The following is a 25853-nucleotide window of genomic DNA, read 5'->3' as shown; positions in this document are numbered from 1 at the left end:
GATTAGGAAAGGTGCCAAAATGTGGATAAAGGAAAGGAGAGGCGATGAAGGAAAGGAAATGATGCAAAGGTGGAGCAAGAACAGGAAATAAGACAAAAGGAAAGGACAAGGGACAAGAAATTATGAGACATGAAATGGGAGAAGAAGACAGGAGATGAATGGCAGGACGGAAAAGAGACAAGACAAGAGAATAGGAAAGGAAAGGAAAGAGGGGGAGGGGAAGGAGACAGGAAGAAGAAGAAGAGGTGCAAAGCAGAAAGAGAAAAAAGAAAAAGACATCGATTTAGTCGTTTAGCTCACAGACAAACTGTGCTGTGAGTGTCAGCTGATAACGGTGTAATCACACTTACGTGGCGCTCCCTCTGCCATCTCTATGGCTGTGATACCGAGCGACCACAGATCACTCTGCAGAGAGAGAAACACGAAACATTCACATCCTCCCAACGTGTTACCGACTCAACACTTTCAGGAGATCGGCGAGCCGATTGGTGTACTTGTTAAGCGATAAAAATACAGTCAGAAAAGCTCCCCATCTGCGCCTGCTGCTGGAGATGCCTGTCTTTAACATTTCAACCATATTATTATTATTATGTTTCTGTTTTTAGGTGCAGATCTGCGCTGCCGTGTTCGTGTTGTAAGACAGACTCAGGCTTTCTCGTCACGTAAAGCCCCAGAGGGTTGGAGTTAATGGTGTACGCGCACATCCTCCACCAGCTCGCCACAGGGGTTGGTCCTGTCCACATTACAGCGCGCTCCTCTTACAGTAACCGCTGCAGACCCACTGATTTCAGCTCTCTGAAGGAACGATACTCGTTTCTGTTGGTGCGCTCGGGTAGCAATAATCAGAGATTACACAACCTCAAAAAACAACAGATATAATGTGAGAGGGATTGTTTTTAAAGGTCAGTGCGCGCCGTTTGTTCACAGCTACAAGCAGTTTGACTCGGACGAGAAATTGAACTATAGGATCTCCGTGAGGGCAATTTAATAAAAAAGAAAAGCAGGAAAAACTTTAACTTTTCCTTTGTTTTAAAGTGTACTTATTTAGGTTTGTTTGCCTAGTGTGGAAAATCACGCGTGCACTGTTAAACCGGATCTGTACTCGTGAGATCGCAACAACATCCTGTCCCAGCTTATTAAGCGCAAATTTAAATGCTCCTTCAGTTCAAATCAAACAAACACTGAGGCACCGCTGAGCTCCAACAGCGTGATCAGATCAGCTGTTACGCTAATGTTTAGCATCCAGGCAAAAACAGGATTTATGAAGCGTAGCTGAGCTGGTAATCAGCAGACCCATAAACTGTACAGCACTGCTGTAACTTTGTAATTAAATCAAGACGCAAAACTAAATATGAGCAATTTGAAGGGATACATATAGACTCATAAGAGAAGATGGAGGAAGAGAGCTGTTATAGGAAAACAAATGCTGTCCTATGGCAGGATGAAGACTGCGAAAAAGGACCAAACATGAGCCAAGAGAGCGTCTCAGGTCATCCCATACAAAAAAAGTTGGACTGAATGACTCGCTGTGAAGAAAACTCCTGCTCAAGCTTAAAGCCAGTGCTAATATAAAGCTGGGGAGGCTGAGAATGACTGGTTCATATTGTTTGCTCGGGGCCCGTGTCCAACAGAGGAGACACTTTTAGCAGGAAAAACAAGCTCTATAAATCATCACTTATCTTATATGATCCTGTCCTAATGACTTCACCCGAGTCTCCTTTCGTTTATCAGGTAAATTGGCGTCTTTGCAACACCAGCTGTGCTGTTTAACCTCAGAGAATCGATATGAACTAAAACCTAATCCATTACTAAAAATAGGATCAATACAAAACCAGTATGAGTGTGTGAAATGGCTTCACACGTCACTAATATAAGCGCCCATGGACGATGTTCTCAGGTTGTCATTATTATGCACAGTGTGGTAAAACGGGCTTGAACATTTTTAGTCTGTATCCACAAACCGAGGGCTGAACGATCTTCTGTTTTCAGGAAAATCAGTGGTGGTTTAGTGCAGCATAGGTTACCATGACGATGTATCCTAGTACAAAGTTAAGCCTAAAGTTAGCTCACCGCGTCCTTCGTCCTCCTCACAGCACAGTCCTGAGACGACTGTTAGTTTGAATAAATTACCTTGAAGTCATACGTGGCATCAGGATTCTCATCACAGGCGATGACCTCCGGGGCCATCCAGTACGGGGTCCCAATAAACGTGTTCCTCCGTCCCACTGTACGGTCCAGCTGAGCACTCACACCAAAATCCACTACACACAAAACACTGTTTATAGCGCTGCGGTGCAGTGGTGAGCTGTACATTTTATGTTTTTGACAGCACGCATCCATAGCAGCTCCTCAGGAGCCTTTTAACTATAACACAAGTCACCATAATTAGGATGAAACTTAGAATAAATGTTGCTGCTTCCTCACCGAGTTTGACCTCCGCGTTCTCCGTCAGCAGCACGTTCTGGCCTTTGATATCTCTGTGGATGACCTTGTGCTGGTGGAGGTGGGTCAGACCCTGGAGACAAGGGAAAACAAGTGGCAAAGGTCGTGTTACGATCCAAAAGACGGCGAGTTTTCTTTAGCAGAACAGCAGGAGGCAGAGGAGAGGCTCACTAATCTGTGAGCTTCATCGCTTTATTATTTCAGTTCTGCTCTTTGAGGCCAAAATATGCAGATACACAAAATCAGATGTACATATAATTAATTAATCTGCATTTTTCCTTACAAATCTGCAATTTATTTATTCATATAAATGTTATAAGTTTGATTTAATTTATTTTAGATAAGTTTACAAATTTCCTTTCTTGTCAGTTTTGTCTGTTTGTTTCTTTTTTGCAAAAACTCTGACGGTGTTCTTCTGGGAAACTACTGGGTGTTTCTTCGGTTCACACTAGCGCGGTTTCTCCTCTTTGTGGGAAAACATGTAAACATAAGAGACAGCGTTATGGTTCTCACCCTGAGGATCTCTCTGCAGATGTAGGCAATCCACTCCTCCTTGAGGGAGTTCCCTTTGGTGTTTTTGATCAGATCCGTCACCGAGCCGGCCCCGCAGAACTCCATCACCAACTGCACAAACACATGTGCAGTTTTAGGGTTTATTATCAACTGTTTACTTCTGCTTTTCACTGCAAACCTCTATCAGTCATCTCATCCTTTGATCTCTATATACAGGACGTATTGTTGTTGTGGGTCAGTGGAGCTTTCAGTTAGACTGATTTAAGTTCAGCTAACAAAACCTGTTTGTGTGACTAACCCAGAGCTGGTCGTCCACTCCTGGAGGGTTTTTCTTGATGAAGGCTCCATAATAGGTTGCTATGTTCCTGTGGTGGCTGTACTTCTTCAGCATGTTGATCTCGGCTTTAATCTCCTCCTCCTCATCCTAAAGCACACAAACACAGAGACAGACGCAGCACAATGCCAATAACACACATGGTACCAGTATAACAGAAAGGCCGGATTAAAGACAGTGTGTGTCACTCACGCCTGTGACATCCATGACCTTGATGGCAGCGAGCTGGCCAGTTTTGACATGGCGACCCTGAAGAACAGAGATGAAGAGGAGATCAAAGACATGAGTCACAGATTTGGATCTTGGACACATTTACTCAACATTCCCGTCCATTAATCTCTTTAGAACAGAGAAAACCCAGTTTACTTCCTCTAATTCCTTGTTTTGGAGCGATTTCTGATGGGAATCCAGATGAGCAGGTCTTAGCCCTCTGCATAGCTGGTTTCTGGGGACCTATTTATGTTTTTGTACTGTCCATCTGTCCAGAATTTGTGGACAAACAAAAGTGTACAATATACAATCAGAGATTCTTTTGCAAATATGGTCTCAGTAAAGGTTGACGTATTCTCAGAAGATTTTTATGGATCCAAGTTCCAAATACTGTTCGAAAAAACAGCAACAGCCCTTAGGCTCAGTATATTCAGTTGGAAAAAAATACCTTTACCATAAAACTTCAAAGAAGAATGATGATAAAGTGCAGCTTTAGATTGTAACCCAATGTGAACTTCTTCAGCATCAATTTTTAACATGCAGGGCAGTCGAATAGAGTTTAACAGGCTTCCTCAATGACTAAAATAGAAGCCGGTAGATGTAGATGGAGGACGTTTGATTTTTAACATGTCTTTAATGTAAAAAAGTGTGCATTTAAACCCAAACTGTGATCCCGTATGCATGCTAACTGGACTGTAAGGAGCCCCACTGAGATTGGAGAGGAAAATATACAGCCGACAGAGAATCAGCGTTCGATTTCTGACAAGCTGTGTTTGTGGCTGCTTGAGACTTGGGGATGTTGATGTCTCATTCCCATATGAAGCATCATATTATGCCTCATTATTATGGGGTGGCTGGGACTCCTACTAACCCGCTACGCCAATCGGCATGTCGAAGTGTCCTCAGGTAAGATACTGAACCCTGAGCTGCTCCCAGTGCATTCACTGTTATGTGGATGTGTGTGTAAATGTTGGGTACGGAAAAAAATGAATGCATGCATGTGATTGGCTGAATGAAGCTTCTAGTAAAAATGTATTCATTAGAGTAGAAAAGCACCGGAAGTGCCGCACACCTGTATTTCTTCTAATGGCCAGCAGAGGGCAAAACAAAAGTCTGACTGTAGAGAACTCCACGCTCTTAGTAAACACTTTCCTGATCTATTCACAGTCCCAGTTGCTAGTTTCAAGTTTTTTTTTAAATACAATATGTTATTTATTTAGTAAATATTCACACTCAGAGTCTAAAAGAATAACGCTGCTGCCACATGAGTGTACAGCATCCCTCTTTTGTTTGTCAAGCCGATGACTTCACACTAACTATGATGGTTGGAGTGGATTGCATTTTTTCCTTTCACACACTTTTTGCCACATGTGCTACTACGTGATCCTGTCTGACAGCACACTGTTCTGATCACAAGAGATAATGTGCCCACGAGAGATGTGGCTGTCTGCAGCTTCCTCCAGCGATAAAAGCACCGCTTGCTTGTTTATTGTCACTGTTACACTTCACAGACGTGTGCAACCATTTAATTGTCACAGAAGTGAAAGATGAATCACCAGAAAGTACACTTCACATGTCGCAGGAAACTGTGCTTTGCAAACACCTGAGAGCTCCTCTGCTTTTGAATTCAAGTGGGATGCTTTTACATATTCATGCTGTACTATTTATTCATTTTATGCTCATTAATTCACCTTTAAGTTTGGACTGGTCTAGAGTTCAGCCATGTGTAGCTTGTCAGGCAGGTGAAAACTACAAAGAGCCAATCAGAAGTAAGAATCGATACTTTACGTTACACTGAGCATCGAGCAGCAGCTCTCTGGGAACAAACTTCCTTATTGATGTTATAGATTAGATGAGAATAGCTGATAGACTGCTGGAACGATAACAGTACCTCAAATAGCTCCTTGTAACAAACAAGGTATGCAGAAGTGCACAACACAACATGTTGAACCTTGAAACTGATGTTCCACAGCAGCAGACCACAACAAGTGTCCTTCCTGTTAGCTAAGAAGAGGAAACTGAGGCTACAATTCACAGGTTCACCAAAACTGGACAGCAGAAGATTGTAAAACGTTGTCTGGTCTGATGAGTGTTGACTTCTCCTGCAACATTCCGATGGTAGGGTCAGAATTTGGGAAAAACAACACAGAGCATGGATCCATGGATCAACAGTTCAGGCTGCGGGTGGTGTAATGGTGTAGTAACAGCTGAGCGTCATTTAAACACCAACCTATCTGAGTATTGCTGCTGACCATGTCCATCTCTTCAAAACCAGTGTCCCCAACTTCATGTTGTGCAACATAACACAACATGTCACACAGTTTAAATCACCTCAGTGAGTTCACTGTACTCACATGACCTCCACAGTCACCAGATCTTAATCCAGCAGAGCACCTTCAGAACGACAGATTTACATTATGGATGCTATCATGTCAAGTCTAGCTGTACCTAATAAGTGCAAACAACTGTCCCATTAATAAAATAATTCATTCATGGTCAGCGCCCCGTGCCGAGGACTCACTGATACTTTATACTCCCAGATGCTGCAGATATGATGTCTGTGAGCATCATTGATAACCATGGGTTTAACTCTGCATTTAAAATATAAAGCTGTGCAAAGTCTTCAGAAAACTGTTCAACTTAGGGCTTCAATCTCTGGTTTGTCTTTCCAAAGGCAAAGGCCTGGCGCTCACTGCGGGGCACATCGCCGCAGCCTGTTAGCTCCCATTTTTTCAGCACTGTGACGACTTAGAGTTTAAATAATTTACAGTGAAGCTGAACTAAAATCCAACACTGAGTCTAACGTCTCCTCCTCCTCCTTCAAAGCGAAGCCGGTATCACAGCAGCTGTTAAAGCGAGAAAGTGGAAATTCATCCACCTCACCACACACACACACACACACACACACACACACACACACACACACACCATTTCCTAACGGTAACCTAGCAACAGGCCTGGCAGTGAGGGCAATGAATGAATGTGGGGTTGGAGGAGGCAAAGCGATGGCAGTTTGTGTGTGTGTGTGTGTGTGTGTACATGTGTGTGTGTTAGGAGGCCATGATATTTCACACACTGGGTCACTTGCACATGTGAGTCCCTCAGATTCAGACACACACGCTGAAACAGACAAGCTCACACACACACACTCACGCAGACGGCGTCTCGGTTACTCAGCGTTGCATCAGACACTGAATATATCTGACAGGCTGAAATCACCTCGGAGTACGGAAAGTCTCTTGTTCTCTCTCCGTCTCTCTTGTGCGTCTCACATCTTTTGTTTCCTGTTTCATCGCGCCGACTCCCTCGCTTTCTTTCACCTGTGCCAAGTGTTCGATAATTCAGCCTTTTGAATCATCAATAATTTTAGGAAAATGTCACAGTTTTTGCTATAAACTGATCTAAAAACCAGCCTGATGGTTCACAGCGTGCTAACAATGCCAGTCACATTTTACCGAAAGCTGACCTTGGATCTGTCGTTGACGATCCAATCGAAACCTTTGTAGTCAGATGCCATTTTAGTAGATGTGCTGTGAACCGACTCCAACCTTCACCCACCGGCTGCCATTAAAAGCTCAAGTGTACACCAGCCTCCCTTTAAAATATGATAACTGGTTTAGTCTCCACTGTCTCCCAGTCAGTTGTATGACAGACAGGTAGAAGTGGAACCCACAAAGCAAACCTGTCCATTAATGTCGTTGTAAAGCTTGATTCATGCTCACTCTGATGGGTCTCAATAACAAACAACGTGTCGTGTTCTCGTACCTCTGCATGAGAAAATGTGCACAGCTCTAAACTCTGAGCTGGCCTAACAGTCAGGAAAAACCTGACGAATAAACACAAATCACACGCACTTTTCCTGCTGTCTGTTTATTTACATGGCGAGAATAAAACTGATTAATTACACCGAAACATCTTTTACAGCAGGGGTGTCAAAGTCATTTTAGCTCAGGGGCCGCAAACAAATAATTTGATCGCAAGTGGGCTAGACCACCAAAACTGCTGCATAATAACATAGAGTACTGTGCAAAAGTCTTGAGCCACCACTCATTCCTTTATATTCTGCAGGAGAATGGGAAAAAGATGCAGTAATGCATGGAAACATGGAAAGTCATTTGGTATGACCGCCTTCACCCTTCGACAGAGGCTTTTTGTCATTTCTTTAAGTTGTCATCAGGATTAATTCTCAGACACTAAAGTTCTTCTCTGGATGTTTGTCTTTTGTTCTGTTCTCTGTCAACATCACTGCTTCAGGAATGTTGAGGATGGGCTCTGTGGAGACTGATAGTGTGCTTTTCTAGTCATGTATGTTTTTAGTGCATTGTCTCTTTGGGGTCATTGTTTCCAGATGGTATTGTATCTAATCGCACTTTTTTTGGAGAAGATCTCCAACACCATTGAGTGAAATCCAGCCTGAGACCATGACAGACCCCCACTGTGGTTTACAGATGGCTGTGGCTGTTGGACCTCTCTCCTGATGAGGCCTCAGTGAACAGTAGATGCATACACTGAATGTCCAGATGCATCTCTCAGGTTCTGTGTCAGATCTTTGCTAGATTTTTTTTTTTTTTTTACTATTTCTTAATAACTTCCAGCGACTGTTTATTCACTGTAGATCATTTTCAGGCCTTCTACTTCATCCTCTGTTCTCCACTTGTCCAGTTTTCTCACATTTTTAAGGACACACTGTACATCATGCTTAGATGTGGTATGTTTTTAACTAATAGCTCTTTGGGAATCACCTTGATGGTGCAAAAATACTATTATATGTCTGTCATTTATCTTTGGCATTTTTCATAGTTTCAGCTAAGAAATGTGAACAATCAATGTGATACAAGGTTCTTTACTAAGCTGTGTAGACACAACACTGATTTATTGCTTCAGTTAGTTCCTGTTTTATGCTTTAATGAGGTCACACTCATAGGTCAGTGTAAAGTGGACTGAAAAACCGCCAATGCTCAAAGAAAAGTTTTGAAAATGCTTTAGAAACCTGGAGAACTGCTGCAATAATGATCAGCAAGCAACAAACATCCAAGGGCAAAAAAAGAAATGAATAAATAAAGAGGGAAAGGCCAAGCACGAGAAAATGATCAAAATATGAGGAATGTTGGAAAGCTCGAGTGTAAGTGAGGCAGGAGGTACATGATACACTGAGGCAGGCGATTAACTGACAGCTGTGGCACAAAGAAGGCAGGAAGTATAAAACAATATGCACTAATATAATAAAATAAAACACGAAGTGCCTAATGATGGTGATCAGAGCTATTTCATGATTTTAATCATCTTTCTTTCTGTATATAAGCTTTGTTCATTGAAGCCTGAACTGTCCAGCCCTGTGATTTAAATACTGCACATGGAAACGCTCCACACCAGCCATGAATTTATGATATTTTCTTAGGAGAATCCATCCAATCTCGTCCACTAATCTAACACAGGTTCACGGGGGGCTGGAGCCTCTCCCAGCTACCTCGATAACTGCATGTCTGTAGAGCGTGGGAGGCAGAACATGCAGACCCCACACAGAAAGATGGTGGATTTGATCACAGGATCTTCTTGCTGTGATGTAGCAGTGCTAACCGCTGCACCACAGCGTTGCTCCTTCATGCGAACATTAAGATCAAGATAAAGCTGAAACGTATGACTTGGCCTGTTTCACAATGGAAAAGAATCTTTTCAAAAATTCCTGGATCCAGATCCAGATCTCCAGAAGTTACTCATTCCCAGGCTGAACCAAGCCCCACCTTGGATCAAGTTCTCATACAAATCAATCAATAACTTTCTGACTAATTATTCTAAACATAACAGCACCTTTACAGTCTGACAAAGTAGCAGCCTGTCTCACTCTTTTTCTTAAAGGTCTTCTTGGGTACAGGGCGAAGTCACTAATAGGCAGCAGCTTTGTGCAGGTGAAGCTAAGTTATAATTCAAAAAGTCAGTAAACCTGCTGCCTGGACCTCGGGTTAAGTGTGTGAAGTGCTGCTGTGACTGCAGGACAAATGGCAGCGATCCAGCACGATGGGGCAATAAAAGGCGAGGCAGATAACGGCGGGGAGATGAGAGGAAGAGATAGCATCTCAGAGAGCCTCTTTGTTTTGCTATCTCTCTTCCTCCGACGCTGACGGCCGGCCAGCCAAATCTCCCAAAGGTGACACAGAGCTCCCAGCGTGTGTTCGTGTGTGTGTGCGCGCGAGCGGGATTATGGCAGAGGCCGGGCGGCATGAGGAAGCTGCATTCAAACAGCACCTGAATCCACACATATACAGGGGGAGAGAGAGAGAGAGATAAAGATAGCAGCAGAGGGAGAACAGAGGGAGGTGGCGGGTGAGGAGGAGGCAGAGGAGGAGGATGACTGGAGGTAGAAAAGGGCAGAATATCCTTTTGAGGCTGCCTCAGGCGTAAAAACACACCTCGGGTCCCGCGTTCAGACAAGCCTCGCATTCCTAACCTGAACACAAGCCCCGACACATTACGACAGAAACAGACTGACAGACACAAATAAGCGTTTCTCTCTCTGCTCTCTAATGTAACAACACGTCCTCTGGAAACGGCACGCTTGTGCAACCAGCGTGGGCTTTTGTCTGCGTCCTACTGTCGCAGAAATACACAAATTCACCACGTTTGGCATTTTAGGAGTGACTGCGAAAGGACAACCGAAAATATGAAAACCACAGTTTCAAAGAAACATTATTCTCTGTTTTAAAGGAGCTTAAAAGCAAACACTGGAGGCCAAAATACACCAAACATCAGGCTGTTATTTTGTTTTCAAACTCCATACTGGCAGCAGCTAGACTAGCTTATCGTCATTCCCAAGGCATGAAATACTGCCATGCTGTCAGAGACTATTCAGTTTCAGAGAAACTCAGATCTGCTGTTGTGTCGGTGCCACGGCGCGTCAGTGGCAACGAAAGTGAAAATGATGTCATTCCTAACTCGACAGGTATGGATGTCAGCACTTCTTGGTGTCACACTTTAAAGCAATAGTGACTCTTGATTGCCATTTTTTTAATGTCAAAGAGTCTGTAGAGCTCTAAGGCCTAAACTTAAATCTGACACCCAAATGAATGTTTGGCCCACACCTGGGCCACATCTGGCCCTGACTGAGGCTGAGTCTGGTTGTCACAACTGAGCCGCTGCTGCACCTTAAATTTGCCAGGTGTGCTGTGACACCTGGAGCAAAGCTGTCCCATACAACCCTTCAGAGCCACATCCTGCATAAGTGGCAAAATAAGCCAGTGTTAGCCCATAGCTGACTACAAACATGGCTGAAATATGAATACTTCATTTAAATGAGTATTTTTGCTAACGAAGGCAGCAACGTTCAAACGTCTGGTCGACTAGCCGTGCTCATTCCTACCCAAAGAGGATGTCAAGTGCAGACTCGGGTTGACATTCATCACACAAACTGCACTGCTGTCATTACCGTCCTATTTCCAGCCCTGAAACACTACATTAATTTTCCACGGGCTCCCTGCTTGCACATCTCAGCTCCGGTTTCTTCTCTGTGCCAGTGGGAGCTCCCCCTCCTCACCTTAGGCACTTATAGTCTCTTGTGTGTTAAAAATAAAGAATGAGAGGTTAGTACAGAAACATATCTGAGCTTTGCTATCAGACTATATAAAAAAATAATTGCAGACCCCAAAACTTAAGTGAGGGTAATGCCTACATTCTCTCTAACAGATGCCCGGGTGGATCAGTTGATATTTTACCTTGTTGCCTTTCAAATTAGCAGGATGTACGCTACGGATCAGATCAGTCAACCAGGAGGAAGCAAAACAATCTGTGGGAGAAAGGTTTAACCTAACAGATCAGTTCACCATATATTGTTGACAGCTGTGCCAGCGTTACAGCTCTGGATGCTAATGCTACTAGCTTGGGTTCTCAGGACGACTGTGGCTATAAGACGAGTGATAGCGGTAGACCTGAAGAGCTAGCACCCCACAATAAGATCTCCTGTGGAGGAGAAAAGTGTCAGAGTCGTGATTTTAGTCAACATTTTTGCAACACGTGCAGTTTAGGCTATTTCTTCTTGTTGGCTCCTAACAAAAGTGCCACATGCACGCCGAAGCCACCACACTGCCTCTGCCGTGTTTTACAGCTGATGTGTATGCTATGGATCATGAGCTGTTCCACGCCTTCTCCATACCTTTTTCTTCATTCTGGTAGAGGTTGATCCTTCATCTGTCCAAAGAATGTTTTTTCCATTTTGTGCTGGATTTTTGGATGTTTTAGTCCAATCTAGCCTTTCTATTGTTGAGGCTTACGAGTGGCTTGAACCTTGTCATGTGGCACATGTTAAGGGGCTGAAACTCCTAAACTCCTCATCCAGTGTGGATGTGGATACCCTCAAATGAAACCTGAGAGTCTACAGATTACATCCATGTCCATTATATTACTAGAATTGGAATATCTTTCTGTATGGACGTCTATAAGAAAGTGACCTGACTTCTCACTTTACGACGTCAACAAAAACTGACCTAAAAACTTTATGGGCTTAATCACCAAAAAAGTTTTATTTAACACAACACAACAATCTTTATTTTGTAAATTACGGCTCCATTTAGGGCAAAATAGATGATAAACAGGGCATGATTGAGGCTACCCTGGGATTTAATTTATCCTTTGGAAAGTTGATTTTTGCTTCCACTTTTCCAGATGAACTATCCCAGAAATTCAAACATATGTGTGCTTGTAAACCTGGAGACACGGCTGAAACTAAGATTGTCCGTTTATGATTCTTTTCTTGTAGGTCTGCTTTCAAATCCAAGCCAATTATTTATGGCAACACATATCAGCTTTTCTGTCATGACTCACCTTCTGGTTTCCTACAGAAATGACTTATCTACCATAACAAAGGTCATTTTCTGATTAATCTCTGCTGATCATTTCTAAAAAAGGAACGATTAGTAACACTTACACGTACAATGCAGCCTGTGATGTACTGCACACTGTTATTTCACTGCATGAATCATGTACCAGTGTCTGCACTAATCTCTGGGGTTTGATGCCAGGAAGTGAGATGCCAGTATTCCCAGGAACTGTCTTCAAAGAACGAGCTCTGGACCTGGAACTCTGTTGCAAACTGAAGACTGCTGAAACACACATGCAGCAGTTTTCATGCTAAAATGCCGCTTTGCAGCTTAGACAGTTAACGTCTGGATAAGCTCGAAATAAACCGCTGTGTAAAAGGTGTCTGAAGGCCAAAGTGTGTCCAGCTGCAGAGAGCGGCCAGACTCAAGGTCGGGCTGATAATCCTGCTGTCACACAGAGATGTGACTCACCAGAGCACATTTTTAGACAGAGACTCCTGGAAGACACTGACAGTGTTGCATTTGTTCAGAGTGGCTACTTTCTCAGCTCCACATGAGGCCAACTGCTGTGCGAAGTGGGCACAAGAGTTTCCGAATCCGTTTCAGGAAGTTACAAAGAAGTGTCAGATGCAGAAACTCCAATTTACTCAACGAGCATGCAGGCACTCATCAGCAAACCAGAGCAACATTGAACAAGTTTTGCTTTGCAGAAAGAGAAGAAACAACAAAAGAGGAAGGTAACCACGCAGGCTGGTATGTTTCCCCAGGCCATCACATGAACTGACTAATGTGATGTCATAGTTTTGCAACACGTCGAAAAACAACACACACAGAAAAAGTTTGCCTTCGAGGCTTTCTGCCAGCAGTTTATGCTAGCAGAAACATGAACAAATAAATCATATTTTTGTACCTAATCATTTAATCCTATTGTTTTTACTGCAAACTTACATGTACATGGAACATGAACAAATAACTTCATATATAACATAAACTACCGTCTCTCGAGTGAAAATCTCGTGTTTGATCCTTTTTAAGGCAACATAATCTAACCTTTAGGTGGACTTTAATCCTCTACACTACAGAAGGGATTACAGACATATATAAAATATATAGAGTCACCGTTATTTTAACAAGTGCTTTGTGTGCTCCACATTTTGAAGACGGTTACACCTTAAAGAAAACTGAAACTTACAAAATTGAATGTAAATAAATACCAGAATAGAAAAAATAAATATATGATATTTGAATTAGAAGCTAACCTCAAGCAACATTTAACCTTATTTCCCCCATTTACTGTTATTCTCATTCAATGTATAAATTAACAGTTAAGTAAAGTTGTATCCTGTTTTTGTCCAGTAAAACTCGCCACCTCTAGGGGGAGCAGTTCTGTTGCCAATCAGGCTAGTCAAGGGTCTCACCTGCGACAGAGGCAGTTTTTGAGCACGAATGTGTGTCTGTAGAGATCTAGGTTTGCATTTGGTTTGCACGCATCTAAACAGCATCTGCAGAAACTCTACGATGTTTGGCCAATATTTTATTTTATTTATTGCTGCGACTTGTCAAAAAAAGTTGAACTGATAGTCCTAGAGCAACATTAATATGACACTGTAGCAATAACACCCACAGGAAGCCACGCCGTAGGCTAACCTGTTACAATTATTCTTGTATGCATATGCTTTCATTTATCTTCTATTTCCTCCAAAATGCCCATTTGTTCCCTACAGTCTTGTTTTCTTCTGCTGTGCCTTCATTTAAGTCACAGCAGGAGCCAGCCAGTGTTTTTATTGGTTCTTTCCTCATACAATGAAATCTCCTGTAAATTGCAGACTGCAGTATAAAGTGTTTCTGAATGCTGCATTCAGAGGAAGAAACCAAAATACATGGCAAACAAAAGCCGGTGACATCAGCACCTCCGACAGGCAGCTCCTGTCTTCAGACCTCCTTTTATAGAACAGCGACTTCACTTTCTGAGCTAAAATCAAACACTTCCATTTATGCCGCGTCTCTGCAGCTGATTCCGAATAAAGCTTTCCAGCTGTCAGGAATCTAATGGAGATGAGAACAGAGATGAATGAGTGTGAAGGCTTTGCTGGAGATATTATAAACCGGATCCAGCACCAGAGCCAGTCTTTTACTTTTGCACCTCTGTAGACACGTGTGTCATTGTTGCATATCTGTGCATGAAAAGCATGCAAGTTTCCTGCATCTTAGCTATGTGGCTGCGTGAGATTCCTTATTTAACCTGCTGAGTGAATAAAGACTCTATTATCAATGAGGCCTGCACAGTGAGACAAAATGAGAGGGAGATATTCTGAGAGAGCGAAAGCTTGAAGGCTGGAGGAGCCTCTCTGTGCTTTAATCGATACAACAGATTGAATAAACTCCACTCTGTGAGAGCTCATTCACTGATTAATCAAATCCAGTAAAAACCAAAGCGGCCTCCTCAGTGGTCAAACCCTCCAGTGTGAGCTTTGAAAACTCCAAACAAGCGCGATCAAAAGGTCAAAAACGCACCAAATCTGCTGAACAGTCTCGGCGGTGTCAGCGAAACGTCCGTAGTGAAATGTAAACTTAAAGTGTATCTTTCATGCTTCAACGCCCTCCACGAGCAGCCTTTCAGCATCATTCAGATATTTCTCCTTCATTGCTCGCTCACGGCCTGTAACTGTGAAAGATTGCTAAAAACCGGGAGCCGGGAGGGGAGGCGTCAGCAGCCCCGAGGGTGGAAAAAAGATTTGAAAGCTGCTTGAAAATGTTGGCAGGGAGGATGAATGAAAAAAAGGATTCTGCTTTAGTTCAATAAATGTCACAAAACTGGACAGAAACTAAGTGTTTTCATTACAGCGCTCGACTTCCCCTTTCAAATGTTTTCACTCATATCTAACATTTGATGCCTCACTGTAATCTCCTTCAAAGCATCAGTCACATAATTGCAATTTCTTATGAAGTTTAGAGAATAATTTAGTGCTAATTATAGTGGAAATGGAGACGCGTCACATTAATTAATCTGAATTAATTTCTAGCATAGCCCAGAGAGTCTACTGAGCAATTTGCTTCCGGTATAAAAATAAAATCTTACTTTGCAAAGTGACAAAGTGACACGTCAGGACTGCAGTCGTTTAGCAACAGTCATGTGAAAAAGAAAGTGCACTACCATGCAATACTATCATATAAGTAAGTAAGTAAGTAAGTAAGTACACCGTCACTACTTCAATAGAAAGAAGCAGTCCGGTATAGCTGATCAAACGCATCTTATTAACCGATCATCAGCATGTGTGAGTGTAAGGCTGTGCGATATGACCAAAATCTCATATGAGACATTTATCGTCCCGACAATTATTACACAACGTGCTGCTGGGAAAAGCTTGTTCTAACATTTGAGTCTAAGGTTTATTTTGAGCACCTGACGGCTCTTTTTTGCTTCTCACCCTCCACTCTCTCCATACTGTTTCATGTGACTCTTGCATAGGTGGTAAAAGAGGTTCGCCGTGTTTGAGTCTGAGGTGGGGACCGGTTTCCTGTATAATTTGCATAGTACAGTTTTCTGGTCCGTGTCAGACTTTTTCATAACCAAACCATGTCCATGCTACAGAGGGAGCCCCTCGTTTAGGAATAAGGTCCTCGATTTGTTTGGACTGGTCCCCTGTTTGTCATCATTTCCGTTTATTTTGAAAAATCTCAACAGGATCTTCGGCTTTATTGTGAAAGGTTTATGTGGAAAATAAAGAAGCGAACAGCGGGGCCACATGCTGGGATTACTGTCGTTGTTGCTAACGACAACGTGTAAAAACAGTTGCTTGTCCGTTCGTAGTGTTGATATTTTAAATATAAGAGAAAGAGAGAACTTTAAGAAATTAATATAGCCACTACAGTGACCGTCAAAATGACGAAAAAATATTGTTGCAAACAGTTTATTTTGCGACACCACAAAACAAACGATAGCATGATAGGAAACGATAGACGTTTTCATATCGTCATCCGATATATATCGTTATAGCGAACAGCCCTATGTGAGCACCTCTATAAAAGCAAACGTTCTGACAGTTTGCTGCTGTGAAGAATTCAGGTGTGTGTTGAAGACATCAGCAATGATCTTAGAGAAGCAAAGCCTCCCAAAAATTTGAAGTCCATCATTCTGCAGAGAGAAAGATAATTCCCAAGTGGAAAACATTCATGACAGCTGCCAGTCCTTCCAGGAAATTCACCCAAAGGTCAGACTGTGCAATGCTCAGAGGAACTGCAAAAAACCCAGGAGCTTCATCTCAATGTTAAATGTTAAATGTTGACGTTCATAACATCACAAACACCTCATCCCATCTGTCAATCCTATTACTTTTTTCGAGTAACGAGTAATGTAAGGCAGTGGTCCCCAACCCCCAGAGTCGTTTGGTACCGGGCCGCGAAAATTGAGGCTCGGGTGTGAAATTAATGGTTTTCAGGGTTTTTATCATTATTTTTTTATCGTTTTTATCATTAACTTGGTTTCCCTGGGCCGGTCCGTGAAAACATTGTTAGACATAAACAGGTCCGTGGCACAAAAAAGGTTGGGGACCATTGATGTAAGGGATTACTGTTGCAAAAAAGTAATTAGATTACTGCTACTTTCCTGTAAGCACGCTGCGTTATTGCGTTACTAAACCGTCGTGAGTTTGTTTGTGAGAGTGTCTCATGACAATGACGTAAGTAGGTGCAACGTTCGTGGTAACAGACGTGTGCAGATGACAATGGTACGACCGTTGCAGCGTACTGCCCTTACTTTGAGTTTGACTCTGTAAAAAGTGACAAAAACATTAGCATCCGCTGTACACTCTGCGTGGGAACTTCCTTCTACAGTGAAAAATTAAACTTCATATCTGAGCACGCCACCACGGTAATGTGACATTCACAAAGAAACCCCCGGATCCCCCCAACTGACGGCTGTGGCACCGGGCAAACCTCCACCCGCCCCACTCGTGCTAAACAGGTGAAAACAGATTTCAGAGTGACAGGACTCAGTGCCGTTAAATCTTTGATTTTATTTATTTTTTGCTGTGTTTTACTTGCATCTATTGCAAAGAGTGAGTGTAAACACAAAACATTAATTTTATATGCTGGAATATGCAGAAAATAGGTTTAAATGTTAAACAATTTCTTCAAGTGAAAGACTGTTGCATATAATTAATTTTTGCTTAATGCAATGGGCATAAAATTAAAAGATTAAAACTAATAAAACCATTTTTAGAAAGAGGCTTTCCATTTGATTCAGTTTTATATGATGGATTATGCAGGAAAAATAGAATTGGGCTGAAAGGTCTACTGCTTTATTATGTATTCATGTTGTTTTTGTAACTAAGTACTAATTACTTTTGAAAATAAGTACTCAGTAAAGGAACAGGATTACTTTTTTGGAGAAGTAATCAGTAAGCAGTAACTAATTACTTTTTAAAACTTGACCAACACTGCTCCCAACCACGGCCTGTGACGTTTTAAAAGACCTCACCCATCCCCACTGTGGACCGGTCTGCCTGCATACATTTGGACTGATCTTCATTACCTTTTATAAGTGCAATATAGTTTTCAAATAGGAATGCTATAGCTGTGCAACATGTGCAATAGACGCTGTTATAACAGTAGGATGGCATGCATCGCACTCCTCGCTGCTATTGGTGTTCAAGTTGTGTGGTTTCTCCAGAGTGTTACTGCAACAACAGTTAAAATATATGAAGGGTAATAAGAACATAAAACTTCATCTTTGAACCATTATTAAAGTTTGCTCGGATTTTTTTTTTAGTGTAACCTCTGTTCTTTCCCACTGCTGAAACAAGCAGGGTGTCTCCTGCTTTACACAAGGTCTTAATTTACCCAGGATGCCTTGAGAACGAGCACAGGTTAATTTCGTTCTATCAATCATTTCCACACAGGAGGCGTCACCTCGTTGAAACGATCAATACAGAACATCCAGCAGACGGAACGAGTTTGTTGGAGCTCTGTGTGCATCAGCAGACATGTCTGAGTGTGTTAATTGCTTTCAAAGTGAGACAACACACACATATAAACACGCACACACACACACAGCCTCTCTGCTTTTACAGCCAGCGTGGGCGTCTTAAGAGAAAGTCAGTAGTAACTTCAGTTTTAGTCAAAAATGAGATGGGATGACATTTGTGAGAGCTTGTTTCAGAGACAACGGAGGAGTCTCTCAAAGCTCACATCACAATAAAAAAGACAACATTTACAAACAAGTCGAGCAACAATAACGGTAAAAAAGTAGGGCAGCTTTTTGCCTTCAGTGGTTCTCAGAGTTACGTGACACAATGTAATTAATCTAACACCACGTTCAGCAGAACAAATCACTGACAAATGAAAACATTTTATTATATTCTGTGAAACACTCTGAGGTTTGTGGTTGACCATTACGAGGAAACAAACTGGTAGGAAACACCAGCTTCCTGCTTTTAAAGTCAAATTTTTACTGACCCCTCCTTCCGCCCTTGTCAACTTGTGAATACAAAACAGCCACAGAATCGTTAATATCAGGAAAATGATTCTTGCTATTGGTATTTACATTAAAAGCGAACAATTATCTGTTTCCTTATTGCATACATGATGATTTAATTTCAGATTTAAGGGTAAACAAATCTAAACCTTCAAGATTTAAGTTCCTTTTTAAGAGTAATCAACATGAGCAGGGTAGCAGATCGGAAATCACTGGGTGCTGCCCCTCTGGAGGTTTCCAGAAGCTGGCCAATCAGAAGAAAACCTGCTTTTACCCCGGGGGTTGCTTAAAAAGAAAGGAGCTAAAAAGTCTTTTCAGTTTTAGAGATGACTTGAGGGGCAACACAAAGGGCCCATACAAGGTGAGACTAAGGGTTTTTTTAGAGCTGTGACTGATGAAGAATAAAAATGGCTCTGCCATTGCCACTGCCTCTTGTCATGGATTTAATTCCACACAATACAGGGGACTTCACATCAAGGAAAAGATAGCCTGTTTTTGCACACTGCCTTACCTTGTAGACCTGCCCATAGGTGCCATTCCCAACCAGTTCGACCAGCTCAAAGATACCGGCTGGGTCCTGGGTGTGAAAGAGAGACAGGAGAGTGGGAGGTAGAGGTTAAAGAGGGAAGAGAAGGAACAAAAACACAACGTTATTCAGGAGAACTTAACTGTGATTCACAGCTGAACAGGACAGAAGAAGGATGAAGCAATCCAAAGTGGAATTTGACCTTCATGCATGCACTCATTAAAAGGTTGACTGAACAACGCATACCTGTGGTATTACCCTATAAAAAGCCTCCCACTGTCACCACACTGTTATTAGTCCTTCAGTGGATAACCTCTGCATTACTCTTACAGACTCGATTCAGTCGGCAGAGCCAGATATGCCTCTTATTCACCAGAATCTGACTTTGTGATCTCTCATCTTGCCATGGAAAAGTTAGATTATAGTTTCGGTGGACCGTGTGGAAAAAACACCCATTATTCAGATCTATTCCTGTTAATGTCAGTTAACTTAGTCACTTTTTACTGCTTCCTGAATACTGGAAACCTAACATTGCCACTGAACACCTTAATCAATTCATTCGGTACACCACACTGATGGTTAAATTTAACATTAATGGGAAACGTACGTTGATAAAGAACTTCAAAATACCTGACCAAGATGGCAGCCAAGTGGAAGGACTTGCTACTAGAAGTTTAATAGTTTGAAAGAGCATCGTGACGGGATGGAAACATTAAGGGGAGCACCCCCAGCTGAGCTGTTCACTCAAAAATATTTCCTTTCTATTGAACTGCAGTATAAAGAAGCACACAGCTAACTAACACTACAGTTCAGCCAATGGCAAGACAAACCTCTCACCACTTCCTTCTGCACAGTGATCCGACTGTCAGGTGGAGTTCTGAAAAAAAAATAGTTCCTGCGGACATTTTGAAAAAAGACATTCTTTGGGTGCCACAGGGTGCCGTTTCCACTGCAGTCAGGAGAAAGTGAGCGTCTCCAAAACTGGCACCTCACACCAAATCAGTGCAGACGGGTCAAATCAGCCCAGGCCAGAGAAAAACGTATATTTGGTTTTAAATCTTCCCTTGAAATGTAAAAAAATTTGTTTATTTCTTATTATAATGCAATGTTATGTACAATTACTAACACATGGTACACACACAGGTACAACCAACACAGGTAAAATCCCACCCACATATAAACACACACACACACACACACACACACACACACACGAGATAATCTTATCTTCAGGTTTATTAAAATTCAGCAAACCTCCCAAAACACACATGTGGATCTTTAAGCATACCTGAGTGGTGTGTGTTTGGTATTAGCACACCTGCGTGTGCGTGCATGTGTGTCTGTGTGTGTTGGTGTACAGTAGGCCACAGGAGAGCGTTGGGACTGTTACAGCAGAGCCTCCTGAAGGGGATTAGCTTAAAAAGCAGTGTTCCTTTTCAGTCAAGGTCAAACAGAAGTACATCTAATCCTGGAGGAACGAGCCTAGCGTGCATCCACACACACACACCTGTGCACGGCTTTTACCAACCGTGAGACCACACATGTATGAGAAACACCTGACGTGAAGAAGAAATTTGGATGGCAAATGAAGGGAAAAGCTACAGAAACAAAGGTCTGCATTTAACCTGAGGGGCGGCTAATGAGATTCCACACTGACATGTAAAACACAAGTTTGCATCCAAAAGCAGCCTGCAGCTGGGGACCAGCATTTTCCACAACAGAGTCATCGCTACACCTCCTGCACATATTTGAGGAAACTCACGAGCTGTGCATCAGAAATATTCCTTTTACCTCTAATTAATCCTCTCAGGATTCGAGGTTTTCCTTCGCTAACCCCTTCTTTAAACTGTAGCCTGTTATACTGGAGTACTGCATACACGAGCTGAGTGCCGGTGCAGCTCTGTGAACGCAAAACGATGCAGCAGGGCCGAGACCATTGTCTGCCACAGGTATCATCTCCACTTCTGCAAATTCAACAGTGCAGCAAAACCACAGTCGAAACCCAAAAGAACAACGTGAATAACGCTGTCATTGTTCTCATTCCTTTGTAAGACATCATCACTCTGCTCAGTCACTGGCTGAGAAAAACATCTTTGGAACATATAGACGCTCACGCTGGGCTGTAAACAAACCTCTAACAAAGACAAACCGGTTCAGCCTCAAGCTACAGGCTTTTCTGCATAAATCGAGTCATTTTGACGATCATTTCTAGGGATCTCAGGTTATTTCCAAACTACTGGATTAAACAGCGTCAATGTTCCACGTCTACTTTTGGGCCTAACCACTGAACTTTGGGACTTCTCAACAGCTGAGCGGCTAAGCGGATACTGCTGAGACACCAGATGAGATGGCATTGACTGTCTTATAAAGAATGAGTGGATTACTAAATGAGTCAACTGGGCTCAAGACTCAAGGGGTCAGGAAGCCTGTGGGCTTCAGCTGCAAAATGTCAAACACACTCAGTACAACAAAGAAACACAAAACAAGCAGGAAGAGACTCAAAAGGACCATAAACAGACAAAAACAAGCAAAAAGAGACACAAAACAACCACAAAGCTTCTCAAGAATACCAAAAAGAATAAAAAGAACCACCAAGAAATTTAAAATAACCATGAGGAGACTCAAAATGATCACAACGAAACACAAAACAACCACAGAGACCCACAGAGATGATGAAGATAAAAAGCAGCGCTGTGTGTTTTGTGTCTCCTTCCATCTGCAGGATGATTTTTGGGACCTTTGCTGCCTGATCTCAGGGGCTGTGGTCTCTGAAACATCCACGACTGCACTGTTTTATGAACACCACGATGCTGCCTGGAGCCGATGCACAGCTGTGATTTTGACCGGTCTCCTTTCGGTTGACACGACGATCCCCTTTCATTCAAATGTCCCGACCGTCTCACCTGTCCTGTTTCTGCCAGCCGACAAATCTACAAAGCCACCCTCCACCTCACCCTCCTGACTCAGCCCCATTTCAGGCAGGCAACTGTAAAATGATGGAATGTGACAGACGCCAAGGTCATGTCCCCATGTGAGCCTCAAACAGCTATTAATACAACATCTGACCGGAGCTATCAGAGGAGCTTAACCCCAGCCTGAGCATCCAGGAGGAGGAGGAGGAGGAGGAGGAGGAGGAAGCAGGTTTGACTATACGAGGAGGGGATCACACGAGATCATTTGGGACTCTGCAGAAACAGGAAGTGTGCTAGTGTGAGTGTGCTTGCGACAGGCTTTGCGTCACGCAAACGTCCCCCCCCCCACAGCTCTATCTGCTGCATCCTGGGTGACCTAATTTCAGCTACTCATGGAGGCTGCAAAGGATTTTTACAAGAAAACACACACCGACTCCTGCCTTTATTTATCCCAGCGATGTGTGTGTCTGTGTGTGTCTGTGTGTGTCTGTGTGTGTGCCTTTTAGAGATACAAAGACACACACAGGCTTGCAGTCCCACCCGGTCGATCATGTCCAGACTTGATCGTTACTCTGCAGGTACATCTGTGTTGCATAAGCGGCAAAGAAAGAAAGGGGAGCTGTGCCTCACACACACACACACACACACACACACACACACACACACAGACACACACTGAATTAAAAAATAAGAAAGTTTATACAAATGTGATTCTATCATTAGTTTTCCTCTCTCACAGACACACACTCTCACATTCCTGCACTGTCTCCTTCTGCACATCTCACATCCTGGCGGGGGCGCGCGCACGTGCACGGACATAACCCCTTGCACACAGTCAGTGCACGCTGCTGCTGCTGCTGCTGTCGCCACAACATCACGAAATGGCGGAACTCGCTCCTGTTGCGGTTATCGTCGCTATTATTCACGGTGTGTGTGAGTGTGTGTGTGTGAGTTTGTGTGTTAGTGTGAGAGAGCTAGAGCAGAACGCGCGTGCACGAGTGAGGAAAGTGAGCGCGTGCACCACAAGCCTCTGTATCTGTGTGTGCTGTGAAAGTGTCAATGAGCAGGCAGCTTAACATCTGCCCCACATACCACAGACACAGCAGCCTCTACTTGCTGCCTGGCGCACGCGCACGTGTGTGTGCGTACGGGGTTGGTGCACGCGCACAGCTCGGAGCATCGTTACATCGCGTCCCAATTGTTTAGAATAAATGAAAAAGGAACAAACAACAACAAGAGGCTGACTGAGCCCACACTCTGATATCCGACGTGATTTCCTCAATCACGAGCATCACAGCCCCCCCACGCATACAGCACAGTGTAACTCATGTGCACGCGCAGGCACGGCAGAAGCAAGAAAGGAGAGGAAGGCGCAGGGAGACGCATCCATCACCGGAGAGGATGGAGAGGAGAAGAAGGAGAAAAGGGGGGGGACAGGTGTTCGGCAAACTCACACGCACGCGCACAGGCAGAGATCGCTCATACACGCACACACACGCAGGGACAAATTTACCCGTAGTGCAGACAGGTCTATCTCGTCCAGACTCCGTGCCGGGGAGTCGCTCGCCATGGTTCTCTCGGTAGACACGGGACTCAAGATGGAAGCTTCCCCAACGACCATCGACCGAGAGGTGCAGAGCGGCGGGGAGGAACACGCTCACACTCCCGTGCAGTAAACAAACCCCCCACCCACCCCTACAGAAAACAAAAATCCTCGGAAAGATCCCGGTGCAGGCGATGCTTCAGCCCGAGAGGAGCAACGAGCGCTCCGGCAGGGCAGAGGAGCCGGAGGAGGAGGGAGGCGGGCGATGATCGCGGAGCTCCAGGTGCTGCTACATGCTGCTCGCTCTGCGCCGTGAATCCTCTGCTACATGCATCCACCTCGACACCCCCGCCCCCCTAGATCCGGACAGTAGAAAGAGGAGAAGACGCGCGCGGACAGAGGAGAGCGCACAGCAGCCGAGGCGCGCGAGGACAGCGTCCGTGCGTCCGTGTGCGAGGCGGAGCAGCAGTGCGCTTCCCGGGAGTGGCCTGACGAGAGAAGGCTGCGCTACTCACAGAGACGCCCACAATGACACACACACACACACACACACACGTCGGATATTCATTTGTTGTGGGGACATCTAATTGACTCTAAACCTACTGTAACCATAACCCAATTGTAACTCTATCACTAAAACCACATTTTGAGTCTCAAAAATGTCTTCAAATTTGTGGGGATCCGGGGATCAGTGCGAAGGTGAAAAAACGACACATTGACACAGCTGTATTATTATCCTGTATTATTTTAGCACTAATCAGCTCAGACACAAGAAAAACCCTCAAGCGTTAAATGTCAGCACACACAGGAGGGGCCCTGCCCTTTTGTGTGTCCGCTGCCAGAGCGGCTTTCATAGAGCCCACTGAAGAAGCTTCTCGGATGAGAGGTGAAACGTCTTCAAGCAACTCAAAGAAGTCCAGACGCTTTTCTTTCCAAGCTCCTTAGACTACGATGACCTGGATGACTGAGAACCTTCACAGACATACTGCCCACATGGGACTTTTCCAAGACCCATTTCTGCCCTAATGTCACATCAAAAGGACACTTAAGTGGGGACATTAGCGGCCTCTCTGCTTAGGCTGGTCCCAGTTTGTGCCTCCCGACCAGCAGCAGAGAAAAGCCTCAGATTGTTCAGAAGATGTCAAACAGAAGCTTCTCAAGGTATTTCCTGGATGCCTGAAGACTCTCTAACCATCTGGGTGAAAAGTATTCCATCTGAAAAGTATTTGTTTTTTGAATAAAAAATTTTGTAGAAAAATGCACAACACGCGCAACAAACTCCATAAATCACGCTTTGTGTTGTGTTGCTTGATCTGTATTTTTAAAAACATTTTTAAAAACTTTTATTAAAAATTGTTAAAACTTCAAAACTTTTTATTTATTTTTCAGCATAAAAACAAAGACTGAAGGAATGAATAAAGAAAGAAATAGTAAGGAACAGTTCTGGGTGTATTTATCAAAAACAGTAGAAGAAACAAAGGGAAATGCTTCATGTTTGTGTGGTAACTGTCTGCCTTCTTTTTACTTTTTGCTACCTCAAGTGGCAGAATTGTCTGCCTCGTCTATAACTCCCACAGACTGTATATAAAAGATGCATATGGAGCCACCCTGGTGCTCATAATCAACCATTTTGAAGCCTCCATTCCCGTTTTGTGGCTGCCCCCATCACCCGGGGCTACAAAAAGAGCAGAGTAAACTTTACTGGCCCCGGTGGAACAATTTACTTCACAGAGAGTCTCATTCAGTACACACCACACACAAAACACACAATCTATAACATTATATGATTACTGTGCATCTGGAACTGAATATGTGGATGCTAAGGGTCCTGAATCTTAGTCTGTGCCTGTGTTCCCACACAGATCCTGAATAGTGTTAGTGATGACACCAGAAATCTCCACACCAGAGACTGGAGTGCTAAAATCAGCTGCTAAGCTAGCTGGTCATTGCACAGACACCTCGCTGCAGAGTTTCCTCCCTATAATTTGGCTTTGGCCCGATGCTCAGTTGGATTTAAGATTTTAGAATTTATGAATTTTTATTGCTTCATTTTGGAGAGAATCATCCGTCACTGACTGTCTCCTCACTCAG

General features: G+C 43.4%; 1 protein-coding gene across 1 annotated transcript in view; it reads right to left on the bottom strand.

Moving 5' to 3' along the window:
- tnikb (TRAF2 and NCK interacting kinase b) overlaps positions 1-25049 on the bottom strand; it is a 59636-nt gene extending 34587 nt beyond the window's left edge. The window contains 8 exon segments of the mRNA XM_025910457.1: positions 351-405; positions 2131-2261; positions 2425-2515; positions 2956-3066; positions 3254-3379; positions 3482-3538; positions 19293-19358; positions 23733-25049. Of these exon segments, the coding sequence (XP_025766242.1) occupies positions 351-405; positions 2131-2261; positions 2425-2515; positions 2956-3066; positions 3254-3379; positions 3482-3538; positions 19293-19358; positions 23733-23840 (745 nt within the window). The 5' untranslated portion in view covers positions 23841-25049.
- Positions 25050-25853: the final 804 nt, after the last annotated feature.

This window comes from Oreochromis niloticus, linkage group LG9 (genome assembly GCF_001858045.2).
Source record: "Oreochromis niloticus isolate F11D_XX linkage group LG9, O_niloticus_UMD_NMBU, whole genome shotgun sequence".
Lineage (NCBI taxonomy): Eukaryota > Metazoa > Chordata > Actinopteri > Cichliformes > Cichlidae > Oreochromis > Oreochromis niloticus.
The sequence above is the reverse complement of the archived record's forward strand: the minus strand, read 5'-3'. Positions and strand labels throughout refer to the sequence as shown.